Source organism: Podarcis liolepis (genome assembly GCF_965112155.1).
Source record: "Podarcis liolepis genome assembly, chromosome: 4".
In the NCBI taxonomy this organism is placed as follows: Eukaryota; Metazoa; Chordata; class Lepidosauria; order Squamata; family Lacertidae; genus Podarcis; species Podarcis liolepis.
Window position 1 is genome coordinate 64885914 of NC_139558.1, and position 16041 is coordinate 64901954.

At 41.3% G+C, this 16041-nt stretch overlaps 1 protein-coding gene across 2 annotated transcripts; it reads right to left on the reverse strand.

Moving 5' to 3' along the window:
- Window positions 1-3535: 3535 nt before the first annotated feature.
- Window positions 3536-13822, reverse strand: POU1F1 (POU class 1 homeobox 1; the record flags this gene model as incomplete). Of its 2 annotated transcripts, none has more annotated exons than XM_083500115.1 (7): window positions 3536-3762; window positions 5945-6005; window positions 6348-6512; window positions 7441-7679; window positions 8910-9027; window positions 9164-9229; window positions 13681-13822. In XM_083500115.1, the coding sequence occupies 7 exons, from the start codon at window positions 13820-13822 to the stop codon at window positions 3549-3551; spliced, it is 1005 nt and encodes a 334-aa protein (XP_083356241.1). In that variant the 3' UTR covers window positions 3536-3548. The 2 variants fall into 2 exon arrangements, with proteins under 2 accessions (XP_083356241.1, XP_083356242.1); XM_083500116.1 differs by having other exon boundaries at window positions 9164-9310.
- Between the last annotated feature and the right edge of the window lie 2219 nt (window positions 13823-16041).

Genomic DNA, 16041 nt, shown 5'->3' on the forward strand with positions numbered 1-16041 from the left:
ACAGCTTGGCAATGATGCTGTGTTTTCCAACAATTCCTGATGCTTGTTTATCCATTGAACAATATCCAGACAACACAACTTTTGTTTTAATTCACATTGAGGTATGTTCACGCATCACATTAAACTAAGGCTGAAGAACCACAAGTCTGTCAGGTCCCAATTTGGCCTGAAAAGCAGTTTTCCTCGAATCATACCCAAACACACTTACTATCAGGGTGTGGAAACATAGCTGCATTGGAACAGGTGAGCTCTTTAAAGTGCACACCTCACAGTTCCTGGGCAAGCAAGCCTTGCTGTCACCACCAACCAGCTGATGACTGGCGCTTTCAGCAAGCCTGCTGGAATTGGCACTTAATAGCAAGCTCCAAAACAGCTTGCTATGAGCACACACATTCATTTGCAATGTTGGCTTGAAGTGAAATTGGTGATGCAAAGGATCTGCCTCTGCAGACACAACTCAAGCCATCCCTGCAACGATAGATAGATAAGGTCACCTTGTGATTGTGATGTCTGGGGATTGACAAGTGGAAGGCTCCACCCTCCTGTCAAAATGGCCTGTGGTGGATGATCAGAATCTTTCCCTTAACCTTGCCTGGATGCTGTTTTCCACCACAATTATTTTAAACCAGGCATAGGCAAACTCGGCCCTCCAGCTGTTTTGGGACTACAACTCCCATCATCCCTAGCTAACAGGACCAGTGGTCAGGGATGATGGGTGTTGTAGTCCCAAAACATCTGGAGAGCCGAGTTTGCCTATGCCTGTTTTAAACTATGGTTTGAAGTGACATGAACCAGGCCTTTATTAAATGAGAATGGGGAGAACCACAGGCATAGCTCAGTCGATAGAGCACGAGACTCTTAATGTCAGGGTCATAGGCTTGAGACCTGTGTTGGACAACAGATTCCCGCATTGCAGGAGGTTGGGCTGAATGATCCACCCAACTCTACAATTCTTTGACTCTACCTTGTGCTCCTTGGAGAAGAATGTGGGATCTAAATGCAATGAAATTAAAAAATTGTGGTTTTTGTTGATTGCCAAATGCTTGTTTGTACCTAGCTGTGTGCGTCTCCCGTTCCATGCTATGGTCATTTCCAATATGTGGGTCACATGGCGTCTAGCTTATTAATAAAGGTCCCAGTTAGAGACCCCCCCCCTATAGTACAAGGTGCTTTAGCACAATCCTTTCATTTTTAGGATGAGGCCTCTAAACTAATACATTACTGGCTTCCCTGTATAAGCCAGGATAGAGGTAATTGCCATGTTTATTCCAATGTAGTTTAAGGAATACCTCTCATTGGGCCAACTGCCTTTTGGTAACAGCAAGCTTTTAATCCTGGCTGGACTTCACAAAGCAAAAAATCAAAATGCAAAGGTAGAGTGAAGTAGCTTTAAAGATGAATGTACAGAATGCAGATGTTAGATAATGCCTCCCTATAAGCCTTTCCCATATTAAAAGTTCTTGGCGATATTTTAACCAGCAGGCCCCTCACTGTTTGCTAAAACTGCTCATTAGGCGACAGCTGCTTTAAGGAGCTTTTAGGTTTAAGGATCCTGTCAACTAGGAGAGTCCTCATCAATGCCACCGATAAGCCTGCCCCAGTCGGAGCTGACAGTTTTTTTCATCCCCCCTCTGAAATCCCTTGATTCCTGTCATCTTTTCCTCCCCTCCTATGAAATCTCATTCTTGCAGAGGAAAAGGCTTCATGCTGTAACTTATTTAGCGAGTTCAATTAATGTCTAGGGCGCTAATGAGAGTATTTGGATTAAAGGACTACAGCATATAGATGTCAGCAGAATTTCCCCATAACCTCAGGCTTTTAAATATCCCTCCCATCTCAATCTCTGTCCAAATTGATTAGGCTGGTATAAGTTAAATGGCGTTTTTCTAGTCTGTGGATCTCAGTGTAAGTTTCAGAGCTTACACTTCAGGATCTAGGGAATTTCTGAAATGCAGATTACAAGTGAGAGAAACCTCCTCCCCACCTGCCTGTTTCAACAGACAAGGGATTATGGGAGGCACAAATTTGAAGAGTAGCAATGTGGGTGCAGCCTGCAGCCTTGGTGTTTTGACTGCAAGTGTAGTTCCCCACACCTAGATGGATGAATATTAACTGGGTTGGAGTGGTTTAGGGAAACTGACCATAGGGGATAAATTGAATCTGTTTCTTCCTTCTTAAAGAAGCAGTAACTTTAGCTGTAACCATTCTGTGTTAAACAGTAAACCATGTACAGTAAGGTTACCAGAATTTTTTTTCAATGAATCCAGGGACACTTTAATTAATTAATTACTACATGTTCGGAACATTGATACTGCAACGATAGTGGTGGCAGAGGGGCGGCTGCCGTGTTGACCTCAACCTCCACATTTCCCCTTCCTCTGAGGCTTCTATCTCCTATCTCCATGAGCCTGGGCAGCCCCTGAGTTGTTTGTTCTTCAGTGGTGGTGGGGAAGCAGTGTGCAGTGGGTCAGGCATACAAGACAGAGCAGGAGGGCCGAGAGTGGCAGCAGCAGCAAGGCTCGGGCAGCGCGATGCCTCCCTTTCCATCGGAGCATCCCCAATCCCATTCCTACTTGCGTGCAAGCAGGAGGGGGCGGGGATCCCTCAGCTGGGAGGTGAAGCTTCACACTATCTTTCAGAGGGAAGGTGGAGGCAGCCCGGAAGTTGCATCTTAGAGCCCCTGCACCACCATCATATGGGGACTTCCAAGCAGCTCCTGAAGCCAGCCAGAGTGGACTGCTCTGGGTTGCTGAGACTGCCGCTGCTGTGTTTCCTGGGGACATTAGATGAAATCCAGGGACATCCCGGGGATGGAATTTGTCTGGGGACTTATTTGCAAATCCAGGGACTGTCCCCGGGAAACGGGGGCGTCTGGTAACCCTAATGTACAGATCAACATATAGTATCTACACAAGCTAAGATCCTCAGCTGTTTATACTTAAAATAAATAATAAGTTACTCTGCCTTTTACTTTGAAATGGAGCCGGTGCTGTTTTGTACCACGCTGATCCACAGCTAGCTAATGGGATTTATAACTGACTTGATATTTAGATACATGGTGGCAGCAGTGAACAACTAAGTAAAAGATTTTAGCCTAAAATAAAGAAAGCAAAGCACTTGGATGTGTGAGAACACCCCCTCCAAAATATGCAAGTATTATTCACCACAGTAGGCCACCCTTTAAAGGTGAATATTTAACCACCTAACTTCTGCATTCTGCACCCATAGGAGTCATCATCACTCTCCAACACTATAAACAGTGGTATTAAAATAGGCCAAGCAGTCTTCATTCCTGCTTTGCCTATTTTCGAATTTTGGCATTACTAAATTGCACAAGGTGCTACTGCACTAGGCTGTATTGACCACACAGTATTTAAATGAAGCATCCCTAAAATTATTTATCATTAAGCTTGACAAACTTGTAAAAGTGGTAAGCATTACATGCCCGGCATTTATGCCCGTTTCTTTTCCTGGGGGGGTGGGGGGAAGGATTGAGTCCAGTTTTCAAAGTATTGCTGTCTAAAACACCCGCTTCACTCTAAGAAAGTCTAGTGGCAGTCTTGGTGGTCCTTAATCATGGAATTGAAGGTGTTCTGGTGCAAACTGGTCTTCACTCTCTTCTCTCGCTGCCTTCTGTTGCAGAACCAGACCCTCACTACTTCTTTCTCCAGATTGAGCCCTTCGGCCATCCTCATGATCTCCTGAGATGAGGGCTTGCTTTGTTCTGCAAAATGGCTCTCGAGAGCTTCTTTGGCTGCAATGCTAGAAAGGAGAACCATAACAATCTGATCATATTCTTGGTATCTCAGGCTGCATGGAAACTATGGGCCAGTTCATGCAAGGCGTTTCACATACACAACAGGAAAAAAAGTATGACATCCACATGTCATTTGTAGCCTGGGCTGTGTGATGCAAACAGGAAGCATCATCCGTATTTATCCCTGTGCTTCCAATACTAGCAGAGAGAAAAAGAGCAGCACCAAATTCAAGAGAGCAAAGAGAAAAGCAAGGCTCAAATTGGTGCTTTAAAAATGGACAGTACATTGCCAAAGGTGTTTTAGTGAAAACTTTCCTTGGGAATATCTCTCACATGTCCAGAGAGGCCTCGGCCACTTCCGCCTTTGGAGGCCCCTAGCCATAATAAAAAATAAAAATGACAACACTTGAGCAAAAAAGGGTAATCTGTACCAGTTAACACAAAATTATGTGTTTTACCAAATCACTTTTTAAATTGGCTTAAATTTGCAGTTCTAATCTGAGAGCGTAACGTTTAAAAACAAGTTGGAAACCTTGTTACAATTTTATATTGCCTCATTTTGGGGGGGAAACTACAAACGAATGTTGAAATTGCCTCCAAGCTGCTTGTTGTGCTTTTCAGCCCAAACTGAAATATTGTGAAAATATTCAGATATGTGGTATACTTCTTCCAAAACCAAGTGGAATAACAAAAAACAATTCCCTCCGTAGCGGAACAATTTTTAATTTTGACCACAAGGGGGCAGCATTATACTTTATGTTTGACATGAAAGGGGCTGAGCAGAGCAGGTAGGATTCTGATGCAAAACAGCCGGGATGGTACGTTCCCTTTTCAGGGTTTCTTTTTAGAGAAGTTGTACTTTGCAATGTATTTGTGTTGCAGAGGTTAAACAAACCAGGAATGGGTGGGTGGATGGGTGTATCAGTATCGGCAGGGTGGTGGAGTAAAACAAAACTTATTTATCGATTCAAAATCGTAGAAGATTGAATTAGCACGGGTCTTTTAAAGGGACCATAAACTCAACTGTAAGTATATGGAAGAACAAAATAAAAAAATTCCTTTCAGTAGTACCTTAGAGACCAACTAAGTTTGTTATTGGTATGAGCTTTTATATGCATGCACACTTCTTCAGATAACATGCACACGAAAGCTTATACCAATAACAAACTTATGTGCTACTGGAAGGAATTTTTTTATTTTGTTTTGACTACGGCAGACCAACACGGCTACCTACCTGTAACTAGATATATGGAGGAAAATAGTGTGATGTTTTGGACCTCACCCCCCTGCAACCAAATATAAGGACTGTCTATGTAATTAACAAGACAATCCTATACATGTGTATTTGGAAGTGGTGCAGTGGGTCAGGGCATCTGGCTATTAACCAGAAGGTTGTTGGTTCGAGCCCACCCAGGGAAGGCTGTGGGCAGGATTCGGTTGCACTAGATGACCCTCAGGGTCATTCAATTATTATGTTTCTATGCCACTTTTCACTTACGTGAATCACAAAGTGGCTTCCAACAATAAACAACATAACAGACCATCACAATTACAACATAAATCACATAGAATAATTAACAGATCGCCCGTAAAACAATTACAAATCATCAGCAAAGCAGCCATCTTCTATAAAACACTTACGGTATTTACAAAACAACTAAAGAGAAAAAAGCTAAGCAGACTAATTCTACAAGCCACCAGAGGGGGGGGGGGGCTTTCCAACTCTACAATTCTAGGTTCTTAGCCTCCGACAAGTGTTTTATAGCAGGGAAGGGTCCCCTCTTTGTGCCTAAGGGCTGCATTGCAATAGTGGGCCGGGCCAGAGGCAATAGTGGGCCAATGAGGAAGACTCTTACCTTTCCACAGGAGGCTACATTCTAGCCACACAAGTCAGAGGTTTACACACCCCTCCATCATCCATCCAGATGAGTAAGACGCGCAAAAGCACCCATGGGTGGCATGGAGCAGGGCCATTGGGGGTTCATCCTAGGGGACGTGTGGGGAAAGTCTTGAGGACTGACTAGAAAGACCAGGTAGGCTGCCTTTTGCCCCTGACCCAAGGTCCCTAACCCCTGGTATGTAGGATGGCAGCCTTAGGAGGCTATTCCTACAGATGGGAATACTCAAGGGCTGACTGCCTGCGTTTCCCAAAGCTGAAAGGCCCAGTTCAGCATCCAGCCGCATTACCTTATGGTTGTTCTGCGTTTCCTTTTCCGCTCATTCACTCCAACTTTTTCATTGTATAAGGCTGCAGAACAGAACATTGTGAGAGAAAGCGACTTCCAATGATAACATGCACAGTATCAAAAGCTATTGTGACCTGCAATTCCTGTGAACTAAACACTCACATTTCAGTGATTTCAAAATAGGACCCACACCTAAGACCCAGGGGGCACTTTGTCACCTGGTTCATTGGCACCTGAGACAGAGCTAGTGGGAACAATCCTGCTTCCTCCCTTGACCAAATGTGCTAAAGGGGTTGCTGGAGCAGGCCTGTGCTTTCTGAAAATTGTTCTCTGCTCCGCATCAGTTTCAATGCACACAAGCAAGGAAATCTCCTTTAGAAGAGCCGTGGATTTTTGGGTTATACCTCCTACTTGTTCTGCTTCCTCCAGCCACTTGGTTAGGATGGATTTAAGTTTGCAAGCATTCTTGAAGCTCAGCTGCAAGTTTTCAAACCGGCAAATAGTTGTTTGGCTGAACTCAGAGCCATGCACAGCAGCCAAAGCCTCTCCAACATTAGTTTGGGTATAACCTGCCAAAAGAAAACAATCCTACAAGCTCAGGGAAGGATGCTGGCATAGGAACACTTTATCTATCTATGTATTTATCAGTCTACCCACCCACCTATATATATGCATACACTGATGATTTTGAAGCTCTTCTGGAATTTTTCTTTCATCTAATAAAACAAATCTGATTTTGATTTCACACCAATCAGACACAGAAAAGGTTTTCCAGTGGGGAAGCCATTAATCTGTGGCTGCAAAAATAACAAAGAATCCTGTGTCACCTTGAAGACTGCATTTGCTAATTAGCTAACCAATGCCAAGCTGTCCAAATTATCAACTTTGCATGAATGGCCACTGGTAATGCCATAATTCGCACTCCCTGTACCTCTCTGCATTTCTTTTTCTTCTGACCTCAGTGAGATCGGTAGAGAGGATGATTCTGCATCTATGGATAATGCTTAATGCATCTACAGCCACTTTATGCACCACATGCCACAAAAGTTATGCCAAAGTAAATTTCTTTGTTTTTAAGCTGTCACAAGACTCCCTGTTGCTTGTACAAAATAAAATGTTTTAATTTTAACACAGAAGCAGACAAGCTAAAAAGGGAGCCTGGGACTTATCCTTGCACTATACAAGGCTTGTGCTATACATTTCCTACTACTCAGAAAAGACATTCACATTTAGATTTCCTACATAGGATCATTTATATCAGCGCACCATTTTTGAAGAATGTGGGAGGCTTGAAAAGTTCCAGTATTGGGTAAAAACCCAGTTCATTTGCAGTAGTACTTAGACATGGACCTTTCACACTGCCCTTTCTACTCTGCTGCTGAAAGTTGACCATTTTATCATGATCAGTACGCCACAATCCATGCATTTGTCACTATAGCATAAACAAAAGATTTTTTAAAAAATCTCCTAACATCTTTAGTTAAATGAGTCACATACCCAGCTTAATTCTTCTCAGCTTGAACTCGTTGGCAAACTTTTCTAGTTCCCTGATTTCAGGAGAATCCATGTCTATTGGTTCTTCTATTGACTTGTTCTTCTTGCGGAATTCCTGCTTAAAATCAGTGACCGAGTCATCTCCAAGGATGGAGGGGTGCATGGAAGGAAAGCTGTGGCCCAGAGCACATGAACTGGCGCTCAGCGCATGGTCAGGGAATTTATAAAGGCAAGGGGTGAGGCTACCTGTTGGAGAACAAAAACAGATGCTATAATTTCCTAGCTCACATCATTTAGCAGCAGTGCAATCCTAGGCAGACTTTTACTTAGAAGTAAGCCTCACCAAGATCAATGGGACACACTCCCAGGGAAGTGGCATGGGATTGAAGTCTTAATAGCTTATTCTCGTTTCATATTACCCAGGTCTTATGTCCACTGGTCTTATTGATTGTTCTGTAAACTGTTCTGTGGCCCTCTGTGGTGAAAAGTGGCCTATAAATATTGGAAATGAATAAACAAATAGACTGTGCTGGCTTCCCAGTTTGCTTCCAAGCCCACTAAAGGTGCTAAAACCCTAAAAAGCTGAGGGCCAGGCTATCTGAAACACTATCTCTTCCCATATGAACCTTCCCACAGGCTAAGTAGTCCTTTCGTATCTCCCACCAGAAAAATAGATTTGGTTAGTGAATAGACAAGAAGGGGCCTTTTCTGGGGCAGCTCCTGAGCTTGCAGAATTCCTTCCCGATGAAGATGACTAGCTCCAACCACAAGGTCCCTTTTAGTCATCCTTATTCTGTATGACTTTTCATCGTTTCTAAATAGCTGTACTTGAGGGACAATTACAACCGATTCCACACGAAAAACACTTAGGTCCCTGTGGAGATGGCAGTACTGAATTGGTGGCGCATGCCCTTCTGGCTTGCACTCTTTATAAAGACTTGAGGAATGAGATTATCACCCCTTTTATTGTCCATTACGGGTCGCCCAACCACTGCCAGAGTGTCGCCCAACCACTGCCAGAGTGTCCTTTCTCTTGGCAGATCAAGATGAGCAGGTGACAGCAAAGGTTGCAAGGTTTTTAGCTGGGGCAAACAGAATAAGTTCCACTATTTGACTATTGATTATAAACCCTAAAATGCATTTTATATAATTGTTTATTTTCATTCTTTGTATATCGTATTGTTGTTTTATTGCTATGGACGATGGCTGAAACAAATAAAGATCCATTCATTCATTCATTCATTCATTCATTCACTCCCAATGTTGATGACTAGCTCCAACCACAAGGTCCCTTTTAGTCATCCCTATTCTGTATGGCTTTTCATCATTTTTAAATGGCAATTAAGATTTAAACCCTGCTCCTTTTGATTTTGAACTACTGCTGTTACAGGAATGCCTCTCGGGCACTGAAGCCTTTTATGTAATAAGGTTAATCAGTTAGGGAAAACAAAACAAAATGAAACAGGACAGACTTGCCTTGCAATGTGCCAACACCATTCACAATGTTGGGATGGGGCATACTGCAGGTCTGCAAAATGCGGCTTTGAGAGAGGCTGGCTGCCAGCATATCTGGACCTGCAGGCTTGATACCTGGGTAAAAAGGGGGAGGGGGAAGTTGAGAGTGCAGTAATACCATTTCAGTTGAGACAAACTGAATTAGTTACAGATGTATCCCGCGCCCGCCCCTGCTTTTTGGGCCCACTGGTTTTAAGAGAACATTTCTTACCTGCCATCACGCCGTAGGCAGCTTGCTGGTTTCCATAATGGCAGGAAGGGATGGAATAATGCAGACCTGATACAACATTTCCCAGTGTCAGCATGGAGAGGTATATGGAGGAAGATTTAGGGGTTGGGGTTAACAAAACAGATGAGACTGGTAAGAACATGTATAAAGACCCGAAGATCATCCATTCAACCCAACCAAAGTACAGTGGTACCTCAGGTTAAGAACTTAATTCGTCCTGGAGGTCCGTTCTTAACCTGAAACTGTTCTTAACCTGAGGTACCACTTTAGCTAATGGGGCCTCCTGCTGCTGTCACGCCACCGCCATGTGATTTCTGTTCTCATCCTGAAGCAAAGTTCTTAACCTGAGGTACTATTTCTGGGTTAGCGGAGTCTGCAATCCAAAGTGTTTGTAACCCAAGGTACCACTGTATACTATGTCACTGAAATTCTACTCAATATTGACCCAGAATAGATTCCAATGTATAGTTAGCAGAGTAAAACCTTAAACACGTTGCAGGATTACCCCCCAAAATAGACCAGAGGCAATTAATATTTCATCCAGCCGAGCTTTACTGCTACTGAAGGCAAATAAGCATAATGGTCACAAATCCAATACATTCAGGATTGGCACTGTCCATAAGAAATCCAGCCGCAGCAGACTTAACTTTAACTTATAATAACTTATAATAAGTCTAAAACCTTAACACTAAGCATGCCATGTACAGAACACCACACCAGAAGGAAAAGATATAGAAAGAGAAAGTGAAACCCGGGCTCCTTCTGGCCCTACTTTTATAGCCAGCATGACCTTGACTGAAAAGATAAGAGAACCAGTTTAAGCCAGCTATACTCAGCTTCTCTGAAGGAATAACTCAAAATATCAGGAACTCCTGCTTGTTTCTTCCACACAGAGAAGCTTCCAGAACCCTCTTGAATTAATTAGAATAGGAAAGATCTCTCCACATCAGATCAATACTTTCTGCACCAAGAAATGCAAACTGGGACCAGTGAACTAGAATTGCCTTGACCCACATGTGCTCATTTGACCTCTTCAGTTGAAGAATTAGCACCACTACGGGTGCCACACAAGACCTGTTTAGTGTGGCAGCATCTACACTTTGGAACTTCCTGCCACTTGAGATGAAGCAGGTGCCTTCACTCTTCTATGTTTGGTGCCTGCTAAACAAATTCCTGTTTCAACAAGCCTACCCAGACACTAAGAAAGTGGAGCTAATTTTACTCAGCTTTAGTATTTTACCTTCTATTTATATGCTTTAAAAGTATGGTTGTAATTTCCCCCCTTTATTTTTTTTTTTATCTTTTTGTAAACTGCTCTGAGCGTTGTTCTTTTTTTTTTACAATCAAGTTGTGTACAAATGTTATGAAATAAACAAGCAAATAAATAATATATTATATTCACATTTTGGATCTGTCTTGAGTCTATACTCTACCTTTTGGAGAGCATCTTAAGAAAGTGTGTAAATTTGAGCTGTACATTCAGGGAAAGCAACTGCATGCACCCAGCTTTCAACGCACCTCAGATTTACCATGCAGGACAAAGTTGTTGAAAGCAAGTGGAGCAGAAGTCCCGTAAATGTAGGCCATCGTGTGCTAGTTATAGTGATTACTGAAAAGCTTGACACATAAAATATAAATTATGCTTATGAGATTTTATTTTATGGTGTAAATTTTACAGAATAAACCTTTTTTGAAAAATAGCCACATCTGATGTGGGCAGATGATAAAGGAATCAAAGGAACATTTGACTACTTCTTGAAATATGAATGGCTTCTGCATTAGTCAAATATACCCATTGTTCTTTGGTTTGATTCCATTTTACACAGAAGGAACTCCCCTGCCGCAAATCAGTGCATCCAGTTTTACTTCAAAACAGAGCTGTTTGTTAAAGATCACACATGCAAGTTTCAATATAGTTCTGTACTAATCACAGGCCAATCCTTATCTGGCAGGCTGGTCAAAAGTCCACAGTATGAACTATTCACAATTTTTTTTTAAAAGCATGTATGCCTATCTGTGTGGCAGGGGGTTATGCACTGCAAATAAATGTGACAAGCCATTTTTGATTTTCATTCTTTCAGCCACAGTTCTTGTTTTAAGGCATTGAAATAGAAATGAATTATATTCCTGGAAGGATTCTATTTCACATTAAATTAAAACAGCAGTGCAGCGTTCTGCTTCTCTCTTCATTTCTTTTGAATCCACAAATTGGTTTTCTCCCATGTAACAGAAAAAAAAGTTTTAACTTAATGATCTTTGAAATAGTTGGATACAGTATAATATACTTTCAGGGTCATCTGCTTTAATACACATCTTGATGCTTCTCTGAAATTAAAAACGGAGAGCTCTTGAAGTAACAGAAAACCTAAGGAACTGAAAAGAGCCTGGCTTAAATTGCCTGCAGGGGAGAGGAGAGCATAGCAGTTTCTGAGCACAATGACTTTCATGCATCACTGATATAACTCATTTGGGAGAAACCAGATGTGGAGCGATGAAGGAACGCCACACAAAAGCCTCTGTCAATGGGACATGGATCTCTACCTTAAAAATCATATTTCCCTGCCTTCCCAAGGAGCATCTATTATTCTAAACCAGCACAAGGCATCCTCTGCCTCCTTCTGAGTGGTCTGTCTTATTGTTGTTGATGTGGCATGGCCAGTCACTGGGACCATAGTGCAGCATTTAGTTGTGAGTCCACAACTACCAGAAAATTATTTGGAGGGTGGTGGTGGTAGTGTTAGTGGGGAGACGTTGGTGAAGTCGAGGTTGACCAGGTAGAACTTTGCCAAGGTAGCCCTCAAACCTAATTCTGGCGCTTCTTGAAACAATTCTTATTTTGAAAAAAATATTCTGAAACTGTGAACTCTCTGGCAGGTTATATAAAACCTTGCAAGTGTTTGAAAGTATGACTTGAGACAAATGCAGATGTGGCAGAAAGTTCAGAAGCCATGGCCCACTTTTCCAGTTTAGACTGACCTTGGATACGGCTGTGTTTCCAATCCCAGTTCAAAGTGCCAAATACTGCCTTTAAAGATTTAGGACCAAGGTGTTTTAAGGATCATCGTGCGATCATACCCAATTTCTGAGATCTTTGAGGCCATTTCCAGCTGGGTTCAGACACGCTGGTGGTAGGAAAATGGGACGGAGTATCTATGGTTGCAGCCCAGACTATGGAATTCCCTCTAGAAGACTTGCTGGCTCCTTCCTTATCAAACTTTTATTGGTTGTGAAAACTCTTTTTGATGTACCTTCAATATAGATTAATTCCCACTCCCTGTGCCCCTTCCTGGGTTTGAGGTAGCAGCTTTTTCATTTTGAAAAATGATTTTATTTAAGATTGAAATGTCATTTCACACCACTTGGAATAAATTGATGCTTTTGATCAACTCTAAGGGCACTTCCAAGCATCTTTTTTATTGTGCTCTCATGATTATTTGGTATCAGGGAGGTTATACATACAATCCCACTTTCAATACTGTTTGTGTCCGCAAAGGTTTTGGAGGCAGACAAACTCTTCTGTTCCCAAACAGTGCATGTTCCTGCTAAAACCCTTCAATTTTTTATACCACAAACATTCCAAGTTATTTTTTGTTTTTCACTCCAGATAGCTTTTATAGCACTCTTGTTCAAGATGTGTAGCTCCAGATGACAATAATGCAGTAACATTGGGGAAGCATTGCAGAACATCTAATAAAGCAGAAGGATGTGTGGATGCTCCAATATAAACCACCACAAATTCAGTATAAATGAGTCAATTACATGTTGCAGAATATACCACCACCTAGAGCAGCAGCAACAACAAAAATAAAATGTCATATGGAAGAGTCCAAATGAAATGAAATTTAATTGTTAATAATGTCATACTTAGACATGCAACTGAAAACAGGATTTATTAGCTTGGTTAATATTTTTTATCACCTTAGATTTTGAGTGCTGGCATATGTGCAAACTGGCTGGTTTTATTTTCCACTTCATAAAATGCATCTTCCCATTCTTTAGTATGAGTTTTTGAGAAGTAGAAAATAAGACATTTTAGATTGTAAATGGTTTTAGGAATTGTGATACGCTTTTACCATTTCGGATTTATGTTTCGTCTTGTTTTTAAATGGTTTTAAATTTTGTACGTTGTGTGAATTGATTTTATCCACACGTTTGTACACCACCCTGGAATCGTCTGTTGAAACATTTAGGAAACACTTTAAAGAAATACGACATCGGATAAGTAAATAAGACACCAGCCTTTTGATCTTTTGATGGTGCATTATGACGATCCAGCTTCGCCATTGTGAAGATTTTACTGGAAAGCTAATGTGGCAATTAAAAAAACGACTACACCATACGCAATTAAACCTGGCACGCTGGTAGTTTTAGTTTGAATTATTTACTCAGAGAACCTGATCTCTTTAAAAACTTTTCCCTTCAAGGGCTTGCGTAGCATATGAAAGATGCCAAGGCATGGCACATTGAGAAGAGCAACACTGATAGAATAAAAAAAGTACCTGTTGAGACCACATTGGTGGCATGATTGGAGACGGGTAAGCACTCTGCAGCACTGTGATGCATTATCAGTGGCAGAGAAGGTGACGAGTCTGAATTCAAAGGGATGAAGGTGTCAGCTGAAGGAAAGGCTTGACAACTCATTCCCACAAGCAAACAGAAAAGGAAGACCGAAGAGATGCCTTGCCTTGCTTTTCTCCCAAGTCTACCCTATGCAGTTCCCAGCAGTCCGGATTCGATTGCTACCACTTTCCCTTGCATATATACATAACATGGGTTATGGTGCACAGGGAAGTCGTGTGCAGGTATTTATACTGTCAGGAAATCCCTTTATCCATTTTAATGTGCTTTGCCTGGCCAAGTTGCCTGATCACTTAGGAACCTCCTTCCTCCCCACCCAAATGCAACAGACACCCAATTAATGAGGGGAAACCAGAGACCCAATTTTCCCCCAGGTTCTTTTAAAGCAGGCTTTTGTGAAGGAACAATATTGGATAAGGCTGCAGGAGGGAGTCTTTTTACCCCAATTTCTGCTCATATGATAGTTGCGGAAAACTCCTCAGTGTTATCCAACCGTATGAACACCTGCCCCAAAAGCCAAAAAACAAACACTCAAATCACGCAGAGATCCCCACTGCACAAAGCAAAAGGTTGAAAAACCAAAATCTTACCAAAAAACCCCCCCAAAATCCAAAAGTTATACATGTAAATTAAAACCAAATACTATAGAAGTGAGATTTGGTTCTTAATTTTTGGATTATATGAAGAGATCCGTAAATAGATGTTATTCCATGAAGAAGGCTTCAAATGTACTACTCTGGGAATAGGAAGTACTAAGTGTTTATTGAGACTAGTCAGACTTGGACAATACATGAAAGATGTGTTCTTTTAAGGTCCTATGGGAATAATAATATCAACAGTTCTCTGGAACAAACATAGATATTTAAAGTTGCATTTTACAACCTTTTGATTTTAAATGTTGCTGTTTTAAAAAAGTTTCAGAGACTCACATTCAAAAGGCATTGTAATAAACATAGCTTCTGATAAGACCAAATGTAAGATACAAGATCAGATAAACATTCACCCTACTTTGAAGTCATTAATACATTTTTTAAAAAAGATATTTATTAAAAGTTTTCAAGATATAACAAGAAATAGGAAAAATAAACATACAAAATAAAAAACAGTTAAAAACACACATTGATTTTCAATAACATATCTTCCATACACTTATTTCCTCGGACCTCCTCATACCTCCCTTCTTTGTATTCCAGTTCGATTTGTTAGTTCAGCAAATCCTTACCATTAAACTTTTACCCATTTGTAAAAAATTTCATATCTCTTAAAGCATTACAGCTGGAAACCACTTAGTTTCTATCCAACATCCTTCTAACATTCATTAATTTTACAATGTTTCTGTAAGTAGTCTTTGAATTTCTTCCAGTCTGAAGTCATTAATACATTTAAGGCATACATATCATCCTAAAACAGCAGTGTTATGTATTCACCAGTCAGCAACGGATGCTGAGATGCATGATTGATCAAAAGTACTAATTGTAGCAGGACAAACATGAATAAGTTTCCATCTACAATATAAGCCCAAAGTGGGTACAGTCTGCTGTCCAGGCTTTTGGAAGACATGATACAGTGGTGCCTCGCAAGACGAAATTAATTCGTTCCGCGAGTTTTGTCGTCTTGCGATTTTTTTCGTCTTGCGAAGCACGGTGTCGGGAAAGTTTTGGAAAAGCTTCAAAAATCACCAAAGTCTTTAAAAACCTCAAAAAAGGCTACCACACCGCGTTCTATGAGTTGCTCCTCGAAGTCAAGTCGCAACTGTATTAACGGTGTTAAGAAAAAGGAAACAAACTTGCAAGACGTATCCATCTTGCGAAGCAAGCCCATAGGGAAAATCGTCTTGCGAAGCAGCTCAGAAAACAAAAAACCCTTTCGTCTAGCGAGTTTTTTGTCTTGCGAGGCATTCGTCTTGCGAGGCACCACTGTACTACCTGGAGAAGCATAAGGCACAAGAATAGTCATTGCCACCAACTGGAAGAACTTTGTTTGAGAGAAGATAGGGCTTTTCCACAAGCAGAAAACCTCGCATGTTACTTGAGTTTTTGAGCTAACCATTTCTGCTGCATCCTGTATTGAATTCAAAGCAACACTTTAAAAGTGTCATTCATATCGACTGATAACTCACAGATATTGTCACTGCAATTATACAGTTCTGGTTCCACATTTGATGGGTCCCTCCCATTTTCCCAGCATGTTCCATGGATAAAAATTAACGTTAATATGAAAGAATTGCATCAGTCTGGTTATATGAAATAGACAAAGCTAGGGTTGCAAATGGGGCATATGTG